General features: G+C 40.4%; 1 protein-coding gene across 2 annotated transcripts in view; it reads right to left on the bottom strand.

The window, feature by feature from the left end:
* Positions 1-20,733, bottom strand: part of TBC1D12 (TBC1 domain family member 12) — a 37,509-nt gene that overhangs the window by 12,443 nt on the left and 4,333 nt on the right. The window contains exons 3-5 of one of the 2 annotated variants that reach the window (XM_026051241.1): positions 9,722-9,845; positions 4,920-4,976; positions 947-1,062 (exon numbers count right to left, since the gene is read on the bottom strand). In XM_026051241.1, the coding sequence (XP_025907026.1) occupies positions 947-1,062; positions 4,920-4,976; positions 9,722-9,845 (297 nt within the window). The remainder of the gene's footprint in view (positions 1-946; positions 1,063-4,919; positions 4,977-9,721; positions 9,846-20,733) is intronic. The other variant, XM_026051248.1, reaches the window with a different exon arrangement.

Genomic DNA, 20,733 nt, shown 5'->3' with positions numbered 1-20,733 from the left:
TAAGCATGTGTTCCTCATCAGAAGGATCGTCTCTTTCCTTCAAATAACTGAAGGCAAGAGTGCTGAAAATACAGACCAAAAAATACAGAATTGCAGAATATCTGGAGCAGGAAGAGAGCTCTGGAGATTATCTAGTCCTAATCCACTGTTTGCACAGGGTCAGCTCGAACAGATTACCTAAACCCTTTTACAGGCAAGTTTTGAGCAACTCCAGGGACAGACTCCACAGCCTCCCTGAGCAACCAGCTCCAGGGTTGAGTCATCCTCACAATGCAATAATTTAAAACAAAAAAAAAGAAACTATTATGTTGCTTCAGTTTGTGCTTAGCAGCATGTTGCATGCACGCTTTTAAGAAACCAAAGAGATATAAATGGACGGAGAGAGAAAACAGTTTCACTGAACTCATTATCTTGGATCCCACAGATGATTTAACTGTAGTTGTCAGATACCTTCTGATCACAAATGCTGACTATTTATTTTGTATTTTTGGTGTTTTAAAAACAGTTCCACCCACTCCTTGCTGCTACTTACCTAATACTTAAAAAGTCTCTTCTGGCAGAGCACTCTCCAACTCTGCTTACGGAACAACTGTTAGTCTTGGGACTTCCCTACTGGTCTAGGAAATTAAAGTTTTCAGAACTGGGGAAAGAGAGGGAAGTGCACACTCAGGTGGCAGGGAAAGCACAGAAAAGAAACCCAAAAAAAGTCTTCAAAAATGTTCCTAATTATGGTGCCTATGACATTGTCAAAGGTTGGGCCCCAATAAAGATTTTTATTATTTAGACTAAGCAGCTGTAGACCCTTGTGGAGGTATTTGTTTAGACTATCACTTTGGATAGAATAATCAAATGGTATTTTTGAAGAAGAAACCTGAAGATTAGCTCATCATAAGCATAATCTAACAATTAATTGTCCTCTCCTACTCCACAGTAGAATTATACTTACGCTGGTCGATCCTCCAGAATCAGAGCAGTAGTTGAAAGTGGTTCAAATTCAATGTTTTTACGTCTTGTTGATGGAGGTGGAGGTTTACACATTCTTCCTGTCCGCGCTTCATATTCCTAAACGAGAGTGACAGAAATTACACAAACTTTCAGCTTCCCTTCTGGTTAGTGAACATATATAATTAAAAAGTATTCAATAAGTGCTAAAGAATTCATTTAGGACAGCACGGAACTAACATTTCAAGATGAAGTTACTTATAGCAAGACAGTACAGCTTTGCAGGACTAAGTGAAGATGAATGAGAAAGCAGCTTCATGCATTGGTTTAACCTTTTATCTATTCCAGTTCAGCATCAGTACTGAGCACTCAACTCACTTTATAAAACCTGCATCAGTATACTTCCAATATTAATTAGTGAGCAATTATATTTGACTAATTACCAGCAAAGTGATGGTGGGAGGGTGCACTAATCACGCTTTTTCATGTGTTCATGCTTGACCCTTTTAACAAGGCCATCAAGCCCTCATCTAGACTATCTACCCTGTACTCAGTGCCTGCACACATACACATTTATTACTACCAATCTCTTGGCCTCATTTGTTTCTCACATGCAGTCTATTTAGAAAGGAACACTTAAGCGCTCTTAATACAGAGACAATACTGTGGAAGAAATACCATTCCTTTTTCCACTGAGCAGCTCAATAAAGCAGAAATATGAGAGTATCTTTAGGGAAAAAGCTGGACAGAGCCAGATGAAAACCTCAGTTATTAAGTGTTCTCTTTTTTAGCCTCCGTCTACTGACAAGTTCCTGGAAAATGCATTCTTGAAGTTTAGCAACTTTTAATAGGTTATCTGTGAGAATATATTCAACTTATTTGCAATCTAAATTCACTTGGGGGTTAATTACTGTCTTTACACATGAAGACTAAGTGACTAAGTACTACTTTCCCGTAATTTTCTTTCACATACTGGAATTCAAACAAAACATCTTAACAGTTGGTAAGTCATCTTTAAGAGAGCAAATTCAAGGTACTTCAGTAACGTACTTCCAATGTTCCAACACCTCTGTCCTTATTCTTAAGCAAAACAGGGAAGAAATGAGATTTCTTTTATCAACTGAAAGCCAGAGCCTATCTGCAAGGAAAGCACAAGCGTGTACCTTGTAAAGACTATGGGCAAGAGCAGTGGTGACACGTGCTATCAACACTTATACACAGCCACACATACAAACTTCACAAACACAATGATTTGGAAGTTGGTCAGCTGTTCAGAAATACACAGAGCTAAGCTGTATTTAAGCGTCCTGGCCAAGAACAATAGGCCATGCACATCTCCTAGCACATATTCCTCTCCTGAATGACAATTTATCCAAGTTATCTTTGAAAATAAAACACATCCAGTATCATTTAACACAATATGGAGTTTTGTTGCAATTCACAGCAGCATAAAAATCCAAAAGCCCTAAATCCACTAAGTGAATACACATATTTAAAGCCTTGGGGTGATTGACACTTTTTGGGCACTTTGCAACAGAAGTCACAAATCAACCTCATTCAGCAAAGAGGAGAATGTGCAGGTGGCACCCAGTCTTTTCAACGTGCCTACCACCCAATCTGCACGTAAAAAAAAGGCACCAATATGCAGATGGCAGAATTGAGCCACTCACTTTATTACTATAAGCAATACATCTGCATGGCATCAATGCCTCTGGCTATCATGTATGGTAAGAACTAATCTACCACTTCCAAAGCAATGAAGAAAAGTTCTTCGTAGGAGTTTCTATGAAAGACTGAACTGTGAGTGAGTGAATGGCATTTCTGGAAATCACACACATCACAGGCAGTTTCCTCCTCACCTCTTTCGGCCTCCCAAAGAAACAATAAAGCACAGATGCAGGGAGAGAGTGAAGCCTATAAGCAACACTGGAGAGAGTCAAAGAAAAGACCAAAACAACTTCAAATTCAGAAACAGCCTGGCTGTGTATTTTCCCCAAGATGCCATGTATTGCATCACAGCCTACCTACAGGAGATGATTCTTGTCCAAGAAATCTGTTTTCTCAAAGTTATTTGAAGCCCATCAAGTATGCAAAGAATCCACTAGTTTGGGTTCTAAAATACACATCAATGCCTGGTGCCTCTCCTCAAGCATTTGTGTTACTGCACTCAGGGATTCCAATAACCTTACTGTGCGCCTTTGATGTAGAATCAATTCTCAACACTGGACGAAAACCTAAGCTGACACAGAATTTAATTTCACAAGAGGTAAGGTAATATTCTTCCTTAATAGGAAATTCCATTTAGGGCACACGACAACAGCTGAAGTTGCAGGGAACACCCCAGCAGATAAAACAGCAGGCAGCTTGGGCTGCAGACTGCAAGACCCACTGAAGAATACCTGAGTATTGGCCTGTCTGCTAAGCGAGGTCAGTTTCAAGAGTGAGCAGAGGAAGGTCCACTACACACCCAAATACAGGAAAGAAACTAAACTCAGCTTAAACCAATAGCTTTTATTTGTAATCATTCGTTTCAAAACAGACCATTTTCTCACACTCAGAGTCAAGAGGTCACAGACAATTCCAGTGATGCACACACTGCTGTCCTGAGCACCATTAAGCAAAATGGGGAATTAACGGTGGCTCCTCTTACTATACAGAACTTCAATCTTCCTTTAAGTGTTCATTACCAACTTTACTGTGAACCTCTATCACCACAGATGCCAAAGTCCTGAGGTTTTTATAACACCCAACAACCAAGGGGCTTCTTCCTGCCTCCAAAGGACGGCGCCCGCTGACGAGACCCGTCACGCCTGCTTCAGGCCTCTCCCGCAGTGCTGGACTCCACTATGGAAGCCACAGAGCCCCTGCTCTGTGCTCTGCCCACAGCTACTTCTGCCAGCACTAGAGCAAACCTGTGCAGGGGTAGAGCTGCTGCATCCCAAGTCAAAAACTACACGTCTCCTCAAAAAGTAAATGGCTACCAAAACACAACAGTAACACGTAATATAGGAAGAAAGGAAGAAAGGAACTTTTCCTTAATATCTGATATAAGCAGGGGAAAACACTAATCTTTACACAGTAGGAGAGAACAAGTCCTAAATATCAAATCCCAAACAGGTCCGGAGACTGTCTCTAGGTCAATCTCTCAGCTTTCTAAGGAACATCGGCCACCTTCAGTTATTGATTTCTCCTTTCAACTAGCTTTCTCACAAGGAGTGAGAGTTTCATGTCTTGTCGCTTACAAAAAAAATGAAGTCTCAGGCTTCTTGACCCAGATCAGGAGAGAAGAGTGACTAGATTATGTAACATCAACAGCAGGCATCATATATCTCCTTCATTTCACAAAAGGAGAGTAACAGTTCTACAAGATGACAAAGAAAGTTGTTCTATTCCTGTTTAACCAAGGTTGGACATTACCTAAAAAATTCAAAATAACAAGTATACCCCTTTCAGAAGTGAACCAGCTACAGCATAAGGGGAGCATAGCTGTATATAACATGAAAGTTTCAACAGTTAGCCTTCGCTAAGTTTCCAATTTCATATCCAAATCGTGTGATTAAAAGCACCAATGCTAATAGCCTGTGTGACTTGGTAACAGGGAAGAAAAGATTCCAGAATATCAATTTTCCAGGCCAACACAAGATATTAAAAATTATCATCAATTTCATCATTTTAACAACTTTTAACGGGAGAAACAGCAAGCAAAGGTAGCACTAGAACTTGACAGGAATTTACTTTCTATCTCCTGATATTCAAGAACAACCAATATTAATAAACAACAATATTCACTTTTCAAGTTGTTAGTGAGATTCATGTGCAAGGTTATTTCTTTTTTAAACTAATGGTATCTAATGAGTTGATTGTTAGTGCCATAAAATATTCATGCTACTATGAAAATGTGATGTTCTATTTTTAATGAGTGCTATATAGTCCATGCACAGCATTGAATGCAACTAGAAAAATATTAAATTCCATACCCCTGTGTTTAATAGACTGAGAGCAGATATTGATGCAAGACTGCCAGAACTGTCATCCTAATGAGAAAAACAGAAGCAAAGTCTTAGTGAGTAAGTGGGGGGGGAAAACATTAAAATACAGCAGCATGCAAAACAATTTAAATTTACATGTAGAATACTATACTCTATGTTTGAAACATGCAGCTGTTTCTCCTTCACCAGCCCCCAAACCGAAAAAAATAAAAACAAGACTTCATACTCATGCAACCTATGTATAGATTCCTATTGGATTATTTCTCCTTTTCAATTCAAACTTCACATTTGCTTTTCTATAATACCTGCACCCAATGGTAGACCTCCTCCTCCATCACAGCACCTTTGGCAAGGCTCCTTCTCTAGCCCACACCACCCAAAACAGTTACGGTTGTTTTACTAACACTACCTTGGCAGATACACTGTTAGAGGGAAAGAAAAAACATGGTCTATCTACAGACATTCCCAAGGTTTTGTTTTCTCGGCAAATTAATGATGAGTGTCTCGTTTTCCTTCAACTTGTTACACACTGCATTTCACTCCTGACCATATCACCACCTATAAACTCGCTGGCTTCAAATTTGAAAATGAATGAGGAAAATCCACACAAACACACACTCTACAAGACAGAACGTGGAAAACATTGGTGAGAAGACAAACACTAATGTTAACACAGAGCTAGTAAGAACTAAGATATATTAATAAGGATTTCAATTATTCACTTAAAAATGACAGCTATAGCATTCTAAACAGCAGGCTGAGTCAACCAAACCTTTACATAGAACCTTATCTTCCAGTGCAAAATTCGAGCTTAAGGAGGCGGACAAAGAAAAAGCCATTTTCAGCACTACTCTAAAGACTTTAAATGCTTAAGATTTTATTAAGCAAGACAAGGAAGAAGAGAAAGTAAACCCCTTTATTATGATTTCCAGACTATTTCTGAGCACATCTGTCAGCATCTTGTACCATACCTATCCAAAATGGAAAAAAGCATTTTAAATTGTTCCCTTGTTATACTGTTTTCTCATTTGTACAGAAGTACAGCTTGAGGAAGCTGATAAACTAAATTTAGTATCAACGTGACCTTATGTTTAGAGAATAGTGAAAAAAAGGAGTGGGAAAAACACACACACCGAGTACAAGAAAGGCAGCATTACTGCCACGTGGAAGGCAACCTTCTTCCTACATCTAATTCTTCTGGAATTGATGCAGCCCTCCTGAACACAGATTCTTCAATTCCCCACAGTATTTTAAGGTCCTGTATACAAAAGAGGCAACATTTTTCCCACTGGGGTCCTATCAGTTTTATTACCATTTTGGAGACAAAACAATCTGAGACAACTGCAAAAACCTAAACTGCTGGGGAATGTCTTCAAAATAGTTTGAAGCACAACATTTTCATTCCACCTGTGGCATAACATTTTACTGACTAGATACACAACTTTGCAGATTCCAGCTTCCAAAGCAAAGACCGTAGAACTGACAGCTACCACATCTGCAAAAAATAAAAGTACATAGGCTTCCCAAGGCTTCTAGTAAACAAGCTATTATTCAAACACTACATGCCCCTTGTAAGACCTGCTACTCATATTTGTCTGTCTTGATTTCAAAGGAACACATTACCAATGGATTTACACCCATATGTGCTATATATGCAGAATTCACGTCTTTCCCTTACAGTAGGGCTAAGTAAGATGCGCCAGTGTGACCCCTCTCTGGCTAAGAACCTGCTCGAGTGCCATTCTTCCACCAAAAAGCTGCCAGCATTGTGCTTACCCATCTCTCCCAGAGCTATTCAATGCTCAGATTCATGGACAGCCAGGTCATACACACTTTCTAAGTATTAAGGAAGAGCTTTAGACCCAGTTTAGCTGAAACCACAAAGATTTGAGGGAAGAGTTAATACTGCAAGTTGGAAGGTCCAAGCTGCATGAAAACTGATTCAAAAATATAACTGTTCCTCCAAAGAGGAGCCTCAGGCATCTCCTGTCTCCGGGAGGCCATGGGATTCTGCTGATTCAGTGAATGTTGTTTCACCATTAGATTTTCAGACCAGAGATAGATATGAGTGAAAATCCTTTCAGAGTTTATTAGTCCTCAGGTACTGCATCTTTTGCAAGACTAAGTGTCCAAAAAGAATGTTTTCAGATGTTAGTTGGAGGACATGACCCAATCCCCAAATCTATCATTAGCATTTAACTGGTTTCATAATATCTTCCATTCTGTAGATGAGAGCTTGAAAAGTATGTTTTTTCCCCCACTTCAAAATAAGAAATTCAAAGTCACAGCAAGCTTTTCCCCCAGCCTTTTTTTTTCCCCCTCTTTGAGGGGAGGGTACAAAGGGAGCTTTAATAAAAGAGCCAAATGCAATTTATGTTCAAAATGAGCCTGAATAACAGTCTTTTAAAACTCTTCTGTTTAAGCATAAAGATGAAATGGAATTTACATCTCCAAACAGATCTTGCACTTTAACCAATACATACCAAAGTATTACACACGATGCTACAAAACAGTTTCAGCTTTAAATGCCTCTGTGTTAAAACAGTTCTTTTCAGTCCGCACATAAAACTGCTTAGGCTGCTGAACTTACCAGACAGCATTAATGATATCATACTTGTAACAGCCAGCTTTATTAGTTGTAGTTGATGGAAAAAGGCACTTCCTGAAACTATCAAGTACATTTGACATTTAAAATCCTAAGGAGTTGCTATTTTGCCTGTTTTATTAAGAAAACAGTGAAGGAAGGAAGCCCAGAGGAGAGAGATGTCCAGCAAAAGAGTTGGCCTCAATCACATCCTGCCCGGGCAGCTCTCAATGCAGCGCGTGCCAGCAGCTGGGGGCCGCGGCTGCCAAGGACTCACCGCCTCGGACCCGCTTTGGGCACGGGCAGCGGCGTGCGGCGAGCGCGGTGCAGCTGCGCGGCAGCCTGGCATCCTCACGCGCCCAGCGCCGCGCGCCGCTCTGTCACAAAGAGGAGCTGCTCTTCCTCCAGAAACGCTTAAAAGCCCGCAAAAAAACAGTATAAGGTGATATTCAGTAGACTTTCTCTGAAGGCAGGACTCGCTATTGTCCAAGCAGTATCTGACGCAGCATCTCAAATTAAACATTGGACTTCTCTGTAGGGACAAATACAACTCTGTCTAGCTGAAAGAGCAGCTGCCTGGAAGCAACAAATATTTTTTTTCATTTAAAGAAAATTGATTTACTGTGTCACCCTCCCTAGAGCAGAGGGGTAACAAAAGGGACTGGAGGAAAGGATGGAAAAGGGGAACCCAAGACCCACAATGTTTAAGGAGGTTCATCACTCACCAAGTAGCAGCACTGCACAAAATATTCAAGTTTAAGTTGAAGTTTAACAGGAATACTACATTTTTAAAAGAAAAATACTCAGAGACAGCAGGAGAACAGGTCTTTGGAACAAACACCTTTTTACTAGCAAAAGGGAAGCGGATAATTGGATGGTGATATGCATACACTCCATTGCTCAGGATGCAAGAGGCATCTCAACTGGGAACACCGTGTTTTCACAGCACAGAGTCCACAGCACTCATCAGCAAGGAAAGTAAGAACACTCCTGTAAAAGCATTTAGATAGACTATATATGAAAGTATAGTAAAAAAAGTTTACTTCAGTCAGTAGCACTTGCTGTAATCACACATTATTTTCTTACTTTCCTACAACATTTCACTTTGTGGTATGTCCCATTACATGGAAGTCCATCAAAAGGATCATTTTTCGCTTTAGTAGCTCCCAAGAGGCCCTCTTCGCCATAAAGCTCTTTCTAGACAATTGACTGAACTCTGCTTCATTCACAGCCTTTTTCATCTACTAAATACATCAGCTAATGGGCAGCTGTAAGAAATGAGATGAAGAGACAGCAACTCACATGGGACTCAAGGAATTACACAAGGCAAACAAATTCCTTATACCAGCATGTTTCAACTTCAAGTTGAGTTAAGTTAATGTATCATTAACTTAAGTTGATCAGTTACTTATCTTGGAAGGCTATGAAGCTTTATTAATGATATGTTGGCAAATTAAACACATTCTGCAGAACTGAATGTATAGAATTGAGGCAGTCATATGACTTATCGGGTGAAGAAAATGAGAATTACTTTTCTATGATACACCAGTAGCAACTCCAGAAGTAATTTCAATTTGGAGTATTATAACTATTTTCAAACAAATATACCTGAAACAAGACTAAAAATCTAAATGAAATGCAATTATGTTCCATAATTCTTAGCAGTTTGCTACAAGCCAGCAAGTATGGACTTCGAGAAGATGAGTTAGCTAATGAAAAACAAACAACCAAAAACCACAATCATTTTATAAGACTAGAACATAAAAGAATGATTTAGTGGAACAAATGTTTTTTGAATGAAAGTTGTACAGAGAAGTATACATACAGTTTTATTGCACAAACAAGACCAACTCCAAACAATCTCAAAACAAAAGACTAAAACATTTCACCATCACTTAACCAAAGATCACATCACACCATGCTAAAATGTGACTAAAATCTCAAGCTTTTTTCCATCCAAACTGTTTAAACACTTTTTGAACAAGTATAAACTCTTTATAAGCACTGAATGTACTGAAGATTATACTAGATAGTCATACAAGCTCAGAATCCCCTCTTCTTGGAAGCTTCTATTCTTTAGACAAAACCTCAAAGAGCCCTCCTTGGTTCTCTATGGAGAGAAAGAGATCCCCGCAGCAGAGATTTGTGGTATCTATGCATTCACTTTCAGAAGTTTTATACCTAGAATTGTGTGATGTTTACTTACCTGCTGGATTATTTTGGAGTCTTTCTGAAGATTTTCCCTGGGTGGCACTTTTCCAAACAACTTCCAACCAGGAGCACTTTGGACAGCAGGCTTGAGTTCCTTTGTCCTTTTAGTGAAAAAGTTTCTGAAAAGAGAAGAGTGTTGCTCTGTTTGGTGTTCTCTTTTAATTATAAACATATAAACAGTGTTATTCCAACCTATTTACATTTGTTTACACCAAGTGCACCACTGTAAATATTCCCTGCTCAGCAAATACATATTTTACCTAGTTCTCCCTCACTTAAAACAAGGTTAATTTGAAGCAGTATTCATTCCATGTGCTTTGATGCTAATATATCCATTTTTAGCATTCAATTTTAGCGCTGACTTCTAAGCTACTTAACTGTGTTTAACAAAGTTCATTTAGTAGTATCAGACACTTTAACATGTTAGTGGTGTACAGCAGTTCTTGAAGACTTGGTTTGGTATTTGTTTTAGCATATCTTATCACAGAGATATTTGGAAACTGAAAAGGAGACAGCAGGAAACTGCTACACGGCATATAGGTTTATAAAATAAAAATCACAGAACTGCTATTTTCAGTAGCATTTCCGACAAGCTTTATAAGACAGACTGCAAAACACAGCTCAGTTTAGCAGATACCCTTTGCCAGTGCCTAAGGCAATTGCACTCGCTCAGACAGATGACTGCATTGCTCAATTATTTCTTCGAAAGCCGACCATCACAGGGTCATTTGTCTAGATGCAAGGCGGTGCTATTTGACCTGGATTAAAAGTTCCCACAGAGCATATTATGTACAAACGCTTTGAAAATAATACATTTATTCTGACTACTAGGAAATTACTATCCAGAAATTTAGAAATAAGCGCAGGAAGCAGGCAGAAGTAGCCTGTAGGCTGTTGCTCAGGATGCCTACGTGCTCACACTGAGCATACAGAACACTAGACCCCCCTGCAGAGATTCACATAAGCTACCAGACGTGGCACTATCGTGGTACTAACAAGCTAACTTTGTACTTTCACACTCGTAACACTTTAGTCGCTTGGAAAGAAGCTCCCAAATTAATTCTTCACTTAAAGCATTTTCTTTATTCTGAAATACATTTCCTTCTCAGGTGGTCGGCATTCCTATCTGTGGACAGAAGCACCTTCCGGCTTTGCACAGATACAAGTGGCACGTTCCAGCAACCATCTGCCTGAAGAGCATTCGGCCACTCCAATTCCAGTACTGTCAGGCTTTCAAATGATGAAGCATGGCTTTATAATTAGGAACAGTCAGCATTTGTAAAACTCAGCATAGTTTTCAAAGACAAACCCTATCTTTTCAGTTCCTGCAATGTCTTACATGATTTCGGAAACAAGCAAATGCCTCTGGGATAAAAACCCCCTCTATGCAACCTCGCCTGAATGGGCTCTATAGATGCTTGTGTGTGTGGCAAAGTACATAGCTACCAGAGAAGAACAAATTGGAGAGAGAAAATATACAGAGAGGTGGCATGTGAAAGTCCCCAAAAACCTACAGGCTCAAAACTGATAGTCCTGGAGAATGTCTTTAGCGGGATGAACAGCTCCAGCCATACAAACAACAAAATAACCCACACAGGATGGAAAGACAGACTAATATAGAGAACAGAGGCTTATTTCACAAGTACAGGACATTCTTCACACACTGCATGCAGACGGGAAGGAAAGCGTTCAGAATGCACTGCAGTCCTAACTATTCCATTTGCAATTCCCTAATAGCTTTAGAGCTTTTGCATATCCACCAGTACTGAGATCACGTGTATTTTCACTGTGTGTGAGGTGGCGGAGGAGAAGTGAAAAAGTTCTTTTCTCCTTTTTTTTTCTCTCCTGTTTATTTAATGCTTTCAAGATTTGTCCCTGCTCTTTCAAGTCTCTTAGTGAACTAAGTCAAAACTGCTGTAAGTTGAAGATCTTTTGCTTGTTGTTCAGAAGTTAGCATACTAGAGGAGGAAACCAACACTCAGACTAGAAGTTCTAAGGCATTTTTAAGTTAAGTTCAACTTAATTTAAAAAAAATTAAACCACAGCAGGATAAAATCCAACTTTTTATTGAACAACTAACAGCTTTATTCCACATACAAACACATCTTTCACATGATCACTGCAAATGACTACAGTTGCTCATACTTCATATCGCCTTGCCCTCATGTCTGAACTACTGCAGTGGCTGAATTTGAACTTACTGGAAAAAAAGGTTTTTTCAGAAACAAGTATGCAAGAAGAAACATTTTAAGGCAAATACAAAACAGCTCGTTTCATGCACAGCAACAGCCACCTGGGCTCTGCACACACCATGGACTTGTGCCAACATCACCTGGCCTCACCTGCCCTCACTGGCTGTGGTGCTTGGGGAAGCTACAACCCGCACGGCTTGGCCCGATGGCACCTGCTGCCCTATCAGGGCTGCTTTATGATTAAACCAAAAGGCTGGCAGATTAAAAAACAACAGCATAAACATACAGAACATGTTCTAAGTAACATTCCTGTACAAAAGCTAAAAGAGCATACCTAATATGCTCGAAGTTCTTCAGAGTTTCTTTTCCTTTTTTTAAACAATCACAATATTAAAACAAGCCTTTCAGAAATTAATCCTCTTAAAGATTATTCTGTAGTATACTGAAATAAGCACGGGCTTATTTTGCTTTTAGGAACATGCAAGCAAAAAGATACATTTTTACCTTTATTTAATAGTAAACATTCATTAAAGTTTCTGTTTTTTCTGAAAGTAAGAAACCAGGTCACATTTTATATCATTCACCAGGATAAACCTCCTGTAGGAATTTTAATCCAAGATAAAATTATGGAAGGTTTACAAATAAGCTTTCCAAAGCTACAATGGAAGGACACTATTTTAGCAAGTCATTTTGGCAGCCAATGTAACACCACATTTTCTGATGTATCCCTGTCAAGAGTAAAGCCTTACAAGAGCCATGACCTTTTAATTAACAGCATCTGTGCCTGCTTACAAAGTGCATTTGCTGAAATGCAGGAAATATACTAGATTTGATACATACAATGTCACTACTGAGAGCATTCATAGATTTCACTGAGCCTGGGAAAAGACATTTAGAAATTAGCTACTTAAGTACTTAATCTCAACATCCACTTCAAAACTTCAGTTTCTTAGAAATAGCTCTAATCATTGGAGCTCACTTCATAATGCTTTCTGTTACTAGGTCTTAGGGGATGGGAGTACTAAAGTTTTAATTTGGTGAACTAGTTTATTGAGGTACAGTAAAGCTGCACATTTTTTCCACTAGCACTCCATAATCACACTAGAAGGCACAGGTGGATTGATGTGCATGAAAAGAAACAATATGAAGTCATAGGAGTAAGTCACCATCACACACCATGAAATCTATTCCTAACATTGCTTGAACACTAAAAACCTACTGGCTTTTATGATTATTCAGCTAATAAAGTCATAGTAGCAACAACAAGTGGCACTTGCTTATTTAACAATACTGCTCCAAATATCCTAGCTTTGCACTGCTGCATGAGTTCCACTATTCTAAAAAATAATTCCAAGTTTCTGGCCGCTTTCACAGCATTGAGATGAAGCTCTGATAGCATATTTGCTAGCTTTAGCCACTGCTTTTACTTCTCAAATTGCTCTTATGGTTGTTTCTGATGTTGCTGAGACATACCACTATATTAAACAAGATGTACACAAACACAGTTCTTGTATGTATAGCTTACTTTGCATGATTAGAGTGCATTTAATGCAATTGCCTAAAAAAAACTGTTAGCTAGAGAATATGACAAAGCAGTTTCAATGAGATTTAACAAGGGAACAGCAACCTCAAAGATAATTGCATCAAATCAGTTACCAAAAATAAGATACCAAAGCAAACAGGTATCCTGGGAGGCATTTCCCATTGCCATTGAAAGGGAGGTTGCAACATGATCCTACTTCTAAGCATTGAGCCTCCTGTTAATAAAATTCCACCTTGAAACCAAAGTTCACTAGTTCTGCTCCTTACAGAGCAATAACTTATCAAAACATCAATTTCTTGGCCAAGGATGACCCAAGCTTGCCCCTAAGCCATTTAAAATGGTTATTGAAGCATTTTAAAATATGCCTCCCTTTCTCAAGCTTGTTAACCCTGCAATACTGGGAACTAGTGGAATCGAGCAGGATCATCCACTGAAACATGGGCATGGCCTCAGAAGAGAGCCAGCAATATTACTACTACACTCCCTCAGTCAAGCATGCTTCCTTATGGTTCACTTTAATATAGAGAAACCAAACCCCAAATACACTGCACTGTGTCACACAATAAACCTGCGGGCAACTATCAGCACGAGCTCTTGAATGCGCAGCTTGGAGCCTAGCACAAAGTACACAAACGTCTCCAAGCAAAATACTTGGAGATGGGTTATCTGAGAAAAAATAATAAAAATATGCTTAAATTAGAGAATAAACTTCTTGCTTTCAGAATAAGGGTTTATTTCCCTTGGAGGGTAACTTTGACCTTGTTTGAAATGTTTACTCACTAATCTACAAATAAAGCAGTTCCATCAAGTAACCTGTCTTGTAAGTTTTGTCAGAGTATTAGAAGTTAAATATATTTTTAGAAAAACTTCCTTATTGTTAAAAGATTGTTTATCTTTCACTTGCACAACATCATTTTCAATCAATACTCATTTCTTCTCACTGCATACATCCTTAAGACCTGCAAAAGGAGGGAAAACAATGAAAAATCCAAAAACTACGAGAACTGAAAATAAGCTAACACCAACTCTAAGTACAATATGCCCAGTTGCACACAGCAGGTTGCCAGGAGTGCAAATCAGACACTAAAGTACTAGCAAACGCTGAAGCTAAAAAACAGGGTTGTAAATGAGCATCTTACTCTACACCGTGTTCACAAATAAACATGCAAAGTGTTTTCAGGTTTGGCTTTAAAAAGCCTGACATGAGGATTTGCAACATAGCAACACATCAATTAAATAAAATTTTACAGCAGTTCTAAGTTATAAATTTCAATAACGTAGAATAGCATCAGCCCATTTTGACTGAAAGCATTAGCTTTACGGTTAGTTTTAACAAATTAGCAAAACCAAACTTGGTGCCAAGCTATTTTATCAGCTTCATACTTAACCAGGCAATTCAATAGCTACTTAAGCACTACACAAAACACTACAGCCAAACTTCAGCAGCCACCAATAGCATTTTATCTGTAGAATTCAAGCCAACACCCTAGGTCACAGAGCTCCAAGCACAGCACTATCACTCAAGCTAAAAACGTTATCTTGTTTCTTGCAAGAATAGATAGAACTCTTGACCATGCAAAGTTACAAGTGGGTAACCAGCAACAGACTTGGAACAAAGCAGTGCTAAAGGAATAAAAATAAATAAAATGTGTTGGCAGAGCTTTAACAACACAGTTAAGGGTAACGGAAGTGCATTTCTCTTCCTTGTACCAGAAAGATCCTACACTCCCTCTGCTGCATTGATTCTGGGAATCTCCAAGCATTGAGTCAATTCAAATCACTAATCCAGAAGCTAAACATCCGGGTTTTTATCTTGCAGCTTACAGAGGATGGAGCAAGCACTACAAGCAATAAGAGGCATTCCTTCTGCTTCCCAACAGCAACTAGCTCTTAAATCAGTTCCTCGAGATGTCTCATGAAAGTGCAACTCTTCCATCAGTGACTCACTTCCAATTAAAGAGAAGTTATCAGCATTACTTATCAACCATCATACTATAGTCCAAATGTCCCAGATGAGGAACGTACTCAAGACGGATCACAAAGATTTAGAGCCTTTGTCACAGTCTCAGTTCTAAGTTCAAACACAGGGCTGAATTTTATTTTGAAAACTGCCTCCGCAGTCTGCAATGCACTCTGAGCCAACTTGGATTAAACCTTAGTTGATATTTTTCCACTTTCAGTTTCCAGACAGACTGAGCACCTGCCAGTTAGCACATTGTGTAATATCCAGTTACGCTGATCAAGTGCTGCAAATTACAATAACTAATTAATACATCAGGCATGTGCTGTAGTTAGCAATTCATGATAAAGTTATCTGCAAAGCTAAATTACAGAAACACTAGCAAATGCAGGAGCTGTCATATGGTTGAAATCAATACATAAGTTTGACTCTTTCCAGGTCTGCCTGATAACTCTATTTAAACGAGTGAAGAAGAAACTCCTCTCCCTACCACTCAGCTACCTACAGAATTGAAGGAACAGCCCCCAACATGCAACAGCAGTAAGACTGGCAAGTTCTTACCCTAGCGGTGGCCTTAGACAACTGAAACAGCACAGGACTGAGCTTGCCTGGAACCAGGACCTGGAGTCAGGACCTGGAGTAGAGCTGGCCTCACCAATGAAGCCTGCTGCCCTTGCAGCACAAGGCAGACATGAGGAGTACACTACCTTTTTCCCATAGCAGTAATTTTCCTCAGTAACCACACCAGTCCTCAAGGCTGGTAGAGCAGCAGCAAGCCTGTTTTTCTGTGGTTTCAGTAGACACAGAGGGCTAGAGAGGTTTTGTTGTTGTCTCCATCTCAGGTCTGTTGTCTTTACTCCTACTCTAGACATTCACTTAATTTGCCTGTTCCTACAACAGACCTTCAGCCAGGTTGCTCAGGTAAGCAGAACTTCCCCAGATATCCTAATGGTTAGTTATCAGTCAGATAAAAAAGTTAAGAGCCTAAAAAAAATACTTTCTTATAGGAAAGCTGGGATTACAGTGACCTTTTTCTAGTTGTTTTCCATTTAAATATTCCTCCTTTGGTCACAGGCCATTCAGCAGAAGAGTGGTCCCATTCACTTTGTCACACTACTCAATACACCGAGTTTTAACGAAGCTCTGTGACAAGACAAGCAGAACAAACCAAGGAATCAAAGAGGCCTTCAGAGATGGGGGAGAAAAGGCTTTCAAGTTAAATGAAAAGACTTTGTAAAACACTTCTTAACTAAACAGTCTAACAACACCACAGTATGTTACAGTGGCTATTTGAGGTGTTTGGCTTGAAAAAGCAAACTACCACTCTGATCTAAGAAATTACTTCAGAAAAAATCCTATGGAATTATAGCTCTTCCAGGATTGATATCAAGTATTACACTGCCTACCAAGGAGAACCGAGAAATGGGGATTTGGTGTAGTTTAAGTTGATGCAGATGACACCTACAGCACCAAGCTCTTAGAAGGATGTGAGATAACAAGACTAGTGTGATACAGATTTAATTTGTTACAGTGGAATCTGCACTTCCAACAGAACCTTGAATGTCACAGTTTTAAAACTAAATATTACATCACGGCAATGCCATCCCTTTAGGTAGTAAAAGCTAAAATTAGCCAAAAACCTAATTACTATCCTGCCAGGACAGCGATTACAGCATTAGCAATAGAGAGAGACTACAGATAAGCAACAGAGACATTTTTATGAAAAAAATCATACAATTTTGATAAAATTTTATATATGCAGTTATTAACAAAGGTGTTGGGACTAGAGAGAAATAGCTGGGGTTTTGTCTTTAATGTTTACTATAGTTGGTTTTACTTTGGAGTTAATATTTACTTAAGTTGCAATTATAGCCATTATTCATATAACAAAGCTGGGAACTGGTCATGTCAGCACAACTTGACAAAACGTATCATTCAGAACAGGATATAAAGAATATTCAGAGAAGTTCTTTATTTTTGATAAAATGAATGTTTTTCTTCTTTGTATCAAGTCATTATGCTCTATAAAAAGACACCATTTGAATAACCAGTGATTCCTGCAAGATGTAGATCCGAGAGCTTTTGCCTGCTTTTTCCAGAGCTATGATTGAAATAAATCATAAGTATCTGCCTTTTTACTACATTTTTTTCCTCCAGTTGTCTTCTCTATATTACCACCAAAGTATTTCCTTCACCTCTTAAAAGCTTTCTGTACCTCTCCCCTTTTATTTTCTAACCTGTATATAGAAAGTGAAAAGTCTTTCAGCACATCCATAAGACATTTTAACCAGCTGCAGCAGCAACACAAGGAGACAACCTAAACATTGCAGAGCATCCCCAGCATCGTTTCTTTTCCATCTTTAGATTAGAGCCCCACAAGGGCAGCTCACTTACCAGCTGATTCTCATTACCCAAATTACCCAAGCTGATTCTCATTACCCACTGGGGCCGCCCAAGTGATCCAAATAACACAGAACAGTGCTACCTAAGACCGAAACCCCTAAGAACTGGGCCTGCCCATCACTGCAGTATGAATCCTACTCAGGAACACAGGGCAGTGACAGGCGACTTTGGAGAAGCCACTTCACGCTCTGACCATGGCAGAAACACCATGGAGACAAGCAATCACAGTCTGAAAAATTTTCCATGCCACACTGCTCTGGCTCCAAATACCTCCAATTTACTTGAGCCCTCCTCATACACTAAGATAGAGATAGATCAAAGAGATAGAAAGAATAACTACTTTCAGTTACAAAAGGTTGGCATTATTTTTACATGCTTAATTTTGCATTCCAGGATCCCTAGTACCAACCTGAAAAAATAGAAGTTTTAATTTTGAGTATTTGAGCATTTTAAGTAAGCCACTACCCTAAGATGGGAGGAAAGGCCACCTCTGGAAGGGCCAGGGCTCTCTCCCTGCAGCAGAGCTCAGGAGAGAAGCTGCTGCTCACAGCTACTTGTTTCTGCCCCGACTCACCTGACCCATTTCCCATCCAGTCCAGTGAGCAAGGACGATTAACACAGATCTTTCACTGGCCTGCAAGACAGCGCCAGTGAACAGCGCAGGAGACGGGAACAAGCAGCTGGAAACAGCGGCCTCCTAACCCAGATCTGCCACAGCAGAACAGTTTGCCTGACTGGGCTGCTACAACGGCCAAGCTTCCAAACACAGAGGGCAACACACGGCTTCCCGCTCATCTTCTCTCGGTTTAAAACAAAAATATATTTTAAATGCAAGAGTTCTATGTAATTAAACCTAATAGAAAAAGCAAGTTAGAGATATTAAATTTTAGACTGCTTGTAAACTAAAAAAACACAAGGACAAAACATTCAGTATAAGATGTATCAGACTGTGGAGAACTACTTATGTACGTATTGCACATGAGGCAGGTTTCCTCCTTTACGGAGAACAGGTATACATTTTAACCTACCAACATGAAGGAGCTGCTCTTCCAGCATGTACTTTTGATAGAACAGTGCCACCCAGCACAACATGAACACTAAGAATCAGCATCGTTCACACTCATTTAAAAACACAAGCAATCATCTGCTGAGAAGCTTTTTAAGTTAGTACAGTATTGCCACCAACATTCAACCACGGAACAGCATTCACCAATTGGAGTCCTTATTTTGGGGAGTCAGACTGCTTATCTAGAACTGGAGGGGAAAAAAATCTGCTGATGATGGCAACTGTCAGTTTCTGATGAATTTGAGCAGCTTAAGTGGGAAGTCTCAGCCTCTACGCTACCAAGAAACTTTCAGAAGACTAAGTACTCCTCAAGCAAACATTTTATAAGTGCCTTAGCAAGGAGAACACAAACTCAAGTGATGCTGGATTCAGAAACAAGTTTAAGAGGTGTTTTTTCCTTCCCTCCCCACCCCCCCAAACCAGATGAAGTTGCCTCATTTTGGCTGCCCAGACAGAACTAAATGCAACTAATAGACTTTTGTGCAAACACAGGCAGAGATGAAGGCAAAAAGCTTCAAAGCCAATACTGCTGAGAGGGCTGAGCACATGTGGGCAGCAGACAGATGGACCTGCAAGAGGCTATGAACTCAGCTCACTGCTGAATCCTGTTCTCAGAGGTGTCAACACTACAAGATGTAATTAAGTTTTTCCATGTAATACCCAAATCTTTCCTGGAAACAGGAAGTGTTAGTGCACATTGATGACAACTTCTACTGCAGACCAAGTTCAGTCCTCCCTAGCAAAGTTCTGGAGAATTTCATCAAGTTATTACTGCTCTGGGATAAAAAACAGCAAGTACCAAAGTTACTGGTTAAAGTGTTCATATAATGAGGCACGGGGAAGTCAGGGCACCTACTCCACATAACAGGAAGAGGAGGACTACAGAAGACTAAGCAGAAATAGGGGGGACTGAAGAACATCTCTCAATTTGCCCTTGAAACAAAGGGGAGGCATCAAACACCCCACAACTGGCACTGCCTAATCCCATGGCAGGAATTCTCTGCATCTCTTTTCCAAGTGCTGGCAGAAGAAGCCTATTTCTCAATTTGGGATCAACCCCAGAGATCAAAGCTCTCTTTCATATCAGTCCCCAATTGGCAGATTTAATCTGTCCCCTCAGAGCACTTAAGAGACCCATCGTGTTATCAGAGCAAGTGTTGCACGGTACCTTTAAGCCCAGGGTTTGGAAGAAGGAAAGTTGGAAACTGGGAAATTAAAACTCCCCCTCTCTACCCATCAGAGAGGCAGCACAGAGAATGTTATTACAGGCAAGGAGCATTTCCTGTGGAGTGTGCTCAGGAGACCTTCCTATCAGGAGTCTCTGTACACAGCTGATGTGCCAAAGTTTTTGCTCTTGTTTTAGAAACTTAACACAAGCCCAGAGAGCCTCGCAAGGAGCCTGGCGTGTGCGGCTTCCCACACCACCCTCTGGAATCTGGAATAGAGCAAAGCAGCGGCTCCCTCGCTGCACTGCCAGCGCCGCCACGGAGCTTTTACTGCTTCTCAGCAACTTTCACAAGGAGACTGCGAGTCACCCGAGAGTGGCTTCCAAACGCGCCGGATTTCACCTTAAACCCCCGCGCTGTTTAACGAGCACCGCCGCGTCTCGCGGCCAGGCGGAGAGGCCGGCACAGGAGCCGAGCGGGGCGCGGGCGGAACCGGGGCGCCCTTCCCGCCGCGTTACCTGCTGAAGAAGTCTGCGAAGCTGCTGGCGGCGCCGCCGCCGCGCCGGGCGCGCTCGGGCGGCTCCTGCGGCGGCGCCGCTCCGGCGGGCAGGTGCTCCGGGGCGCTGCGGCGGCGGCTCGACACCTCGTACGTGTTGCGGGAGCCCAGGTGAACGTCC

Source organism: Nothoprocta perdicaria, unplaced genomic scaffold, assembly GCF_003342845.1.
Source record: "Nothoprocta perdicaria isolate Ctin4 unplaced genomic scaffold, notPer1 scaffold_111, whole genome shotgun sequence".
NCBI lineage: Eukaryota > Metazoa > Chordata > Aves > Tinamiformes > Tinamidae > Nothoprocta > Nothoprocta perdicaria.
Note: the sequence above shows the minus strand (reverse complement) of the source record. Positions and strands in the feature narration are given on the sequence as shown.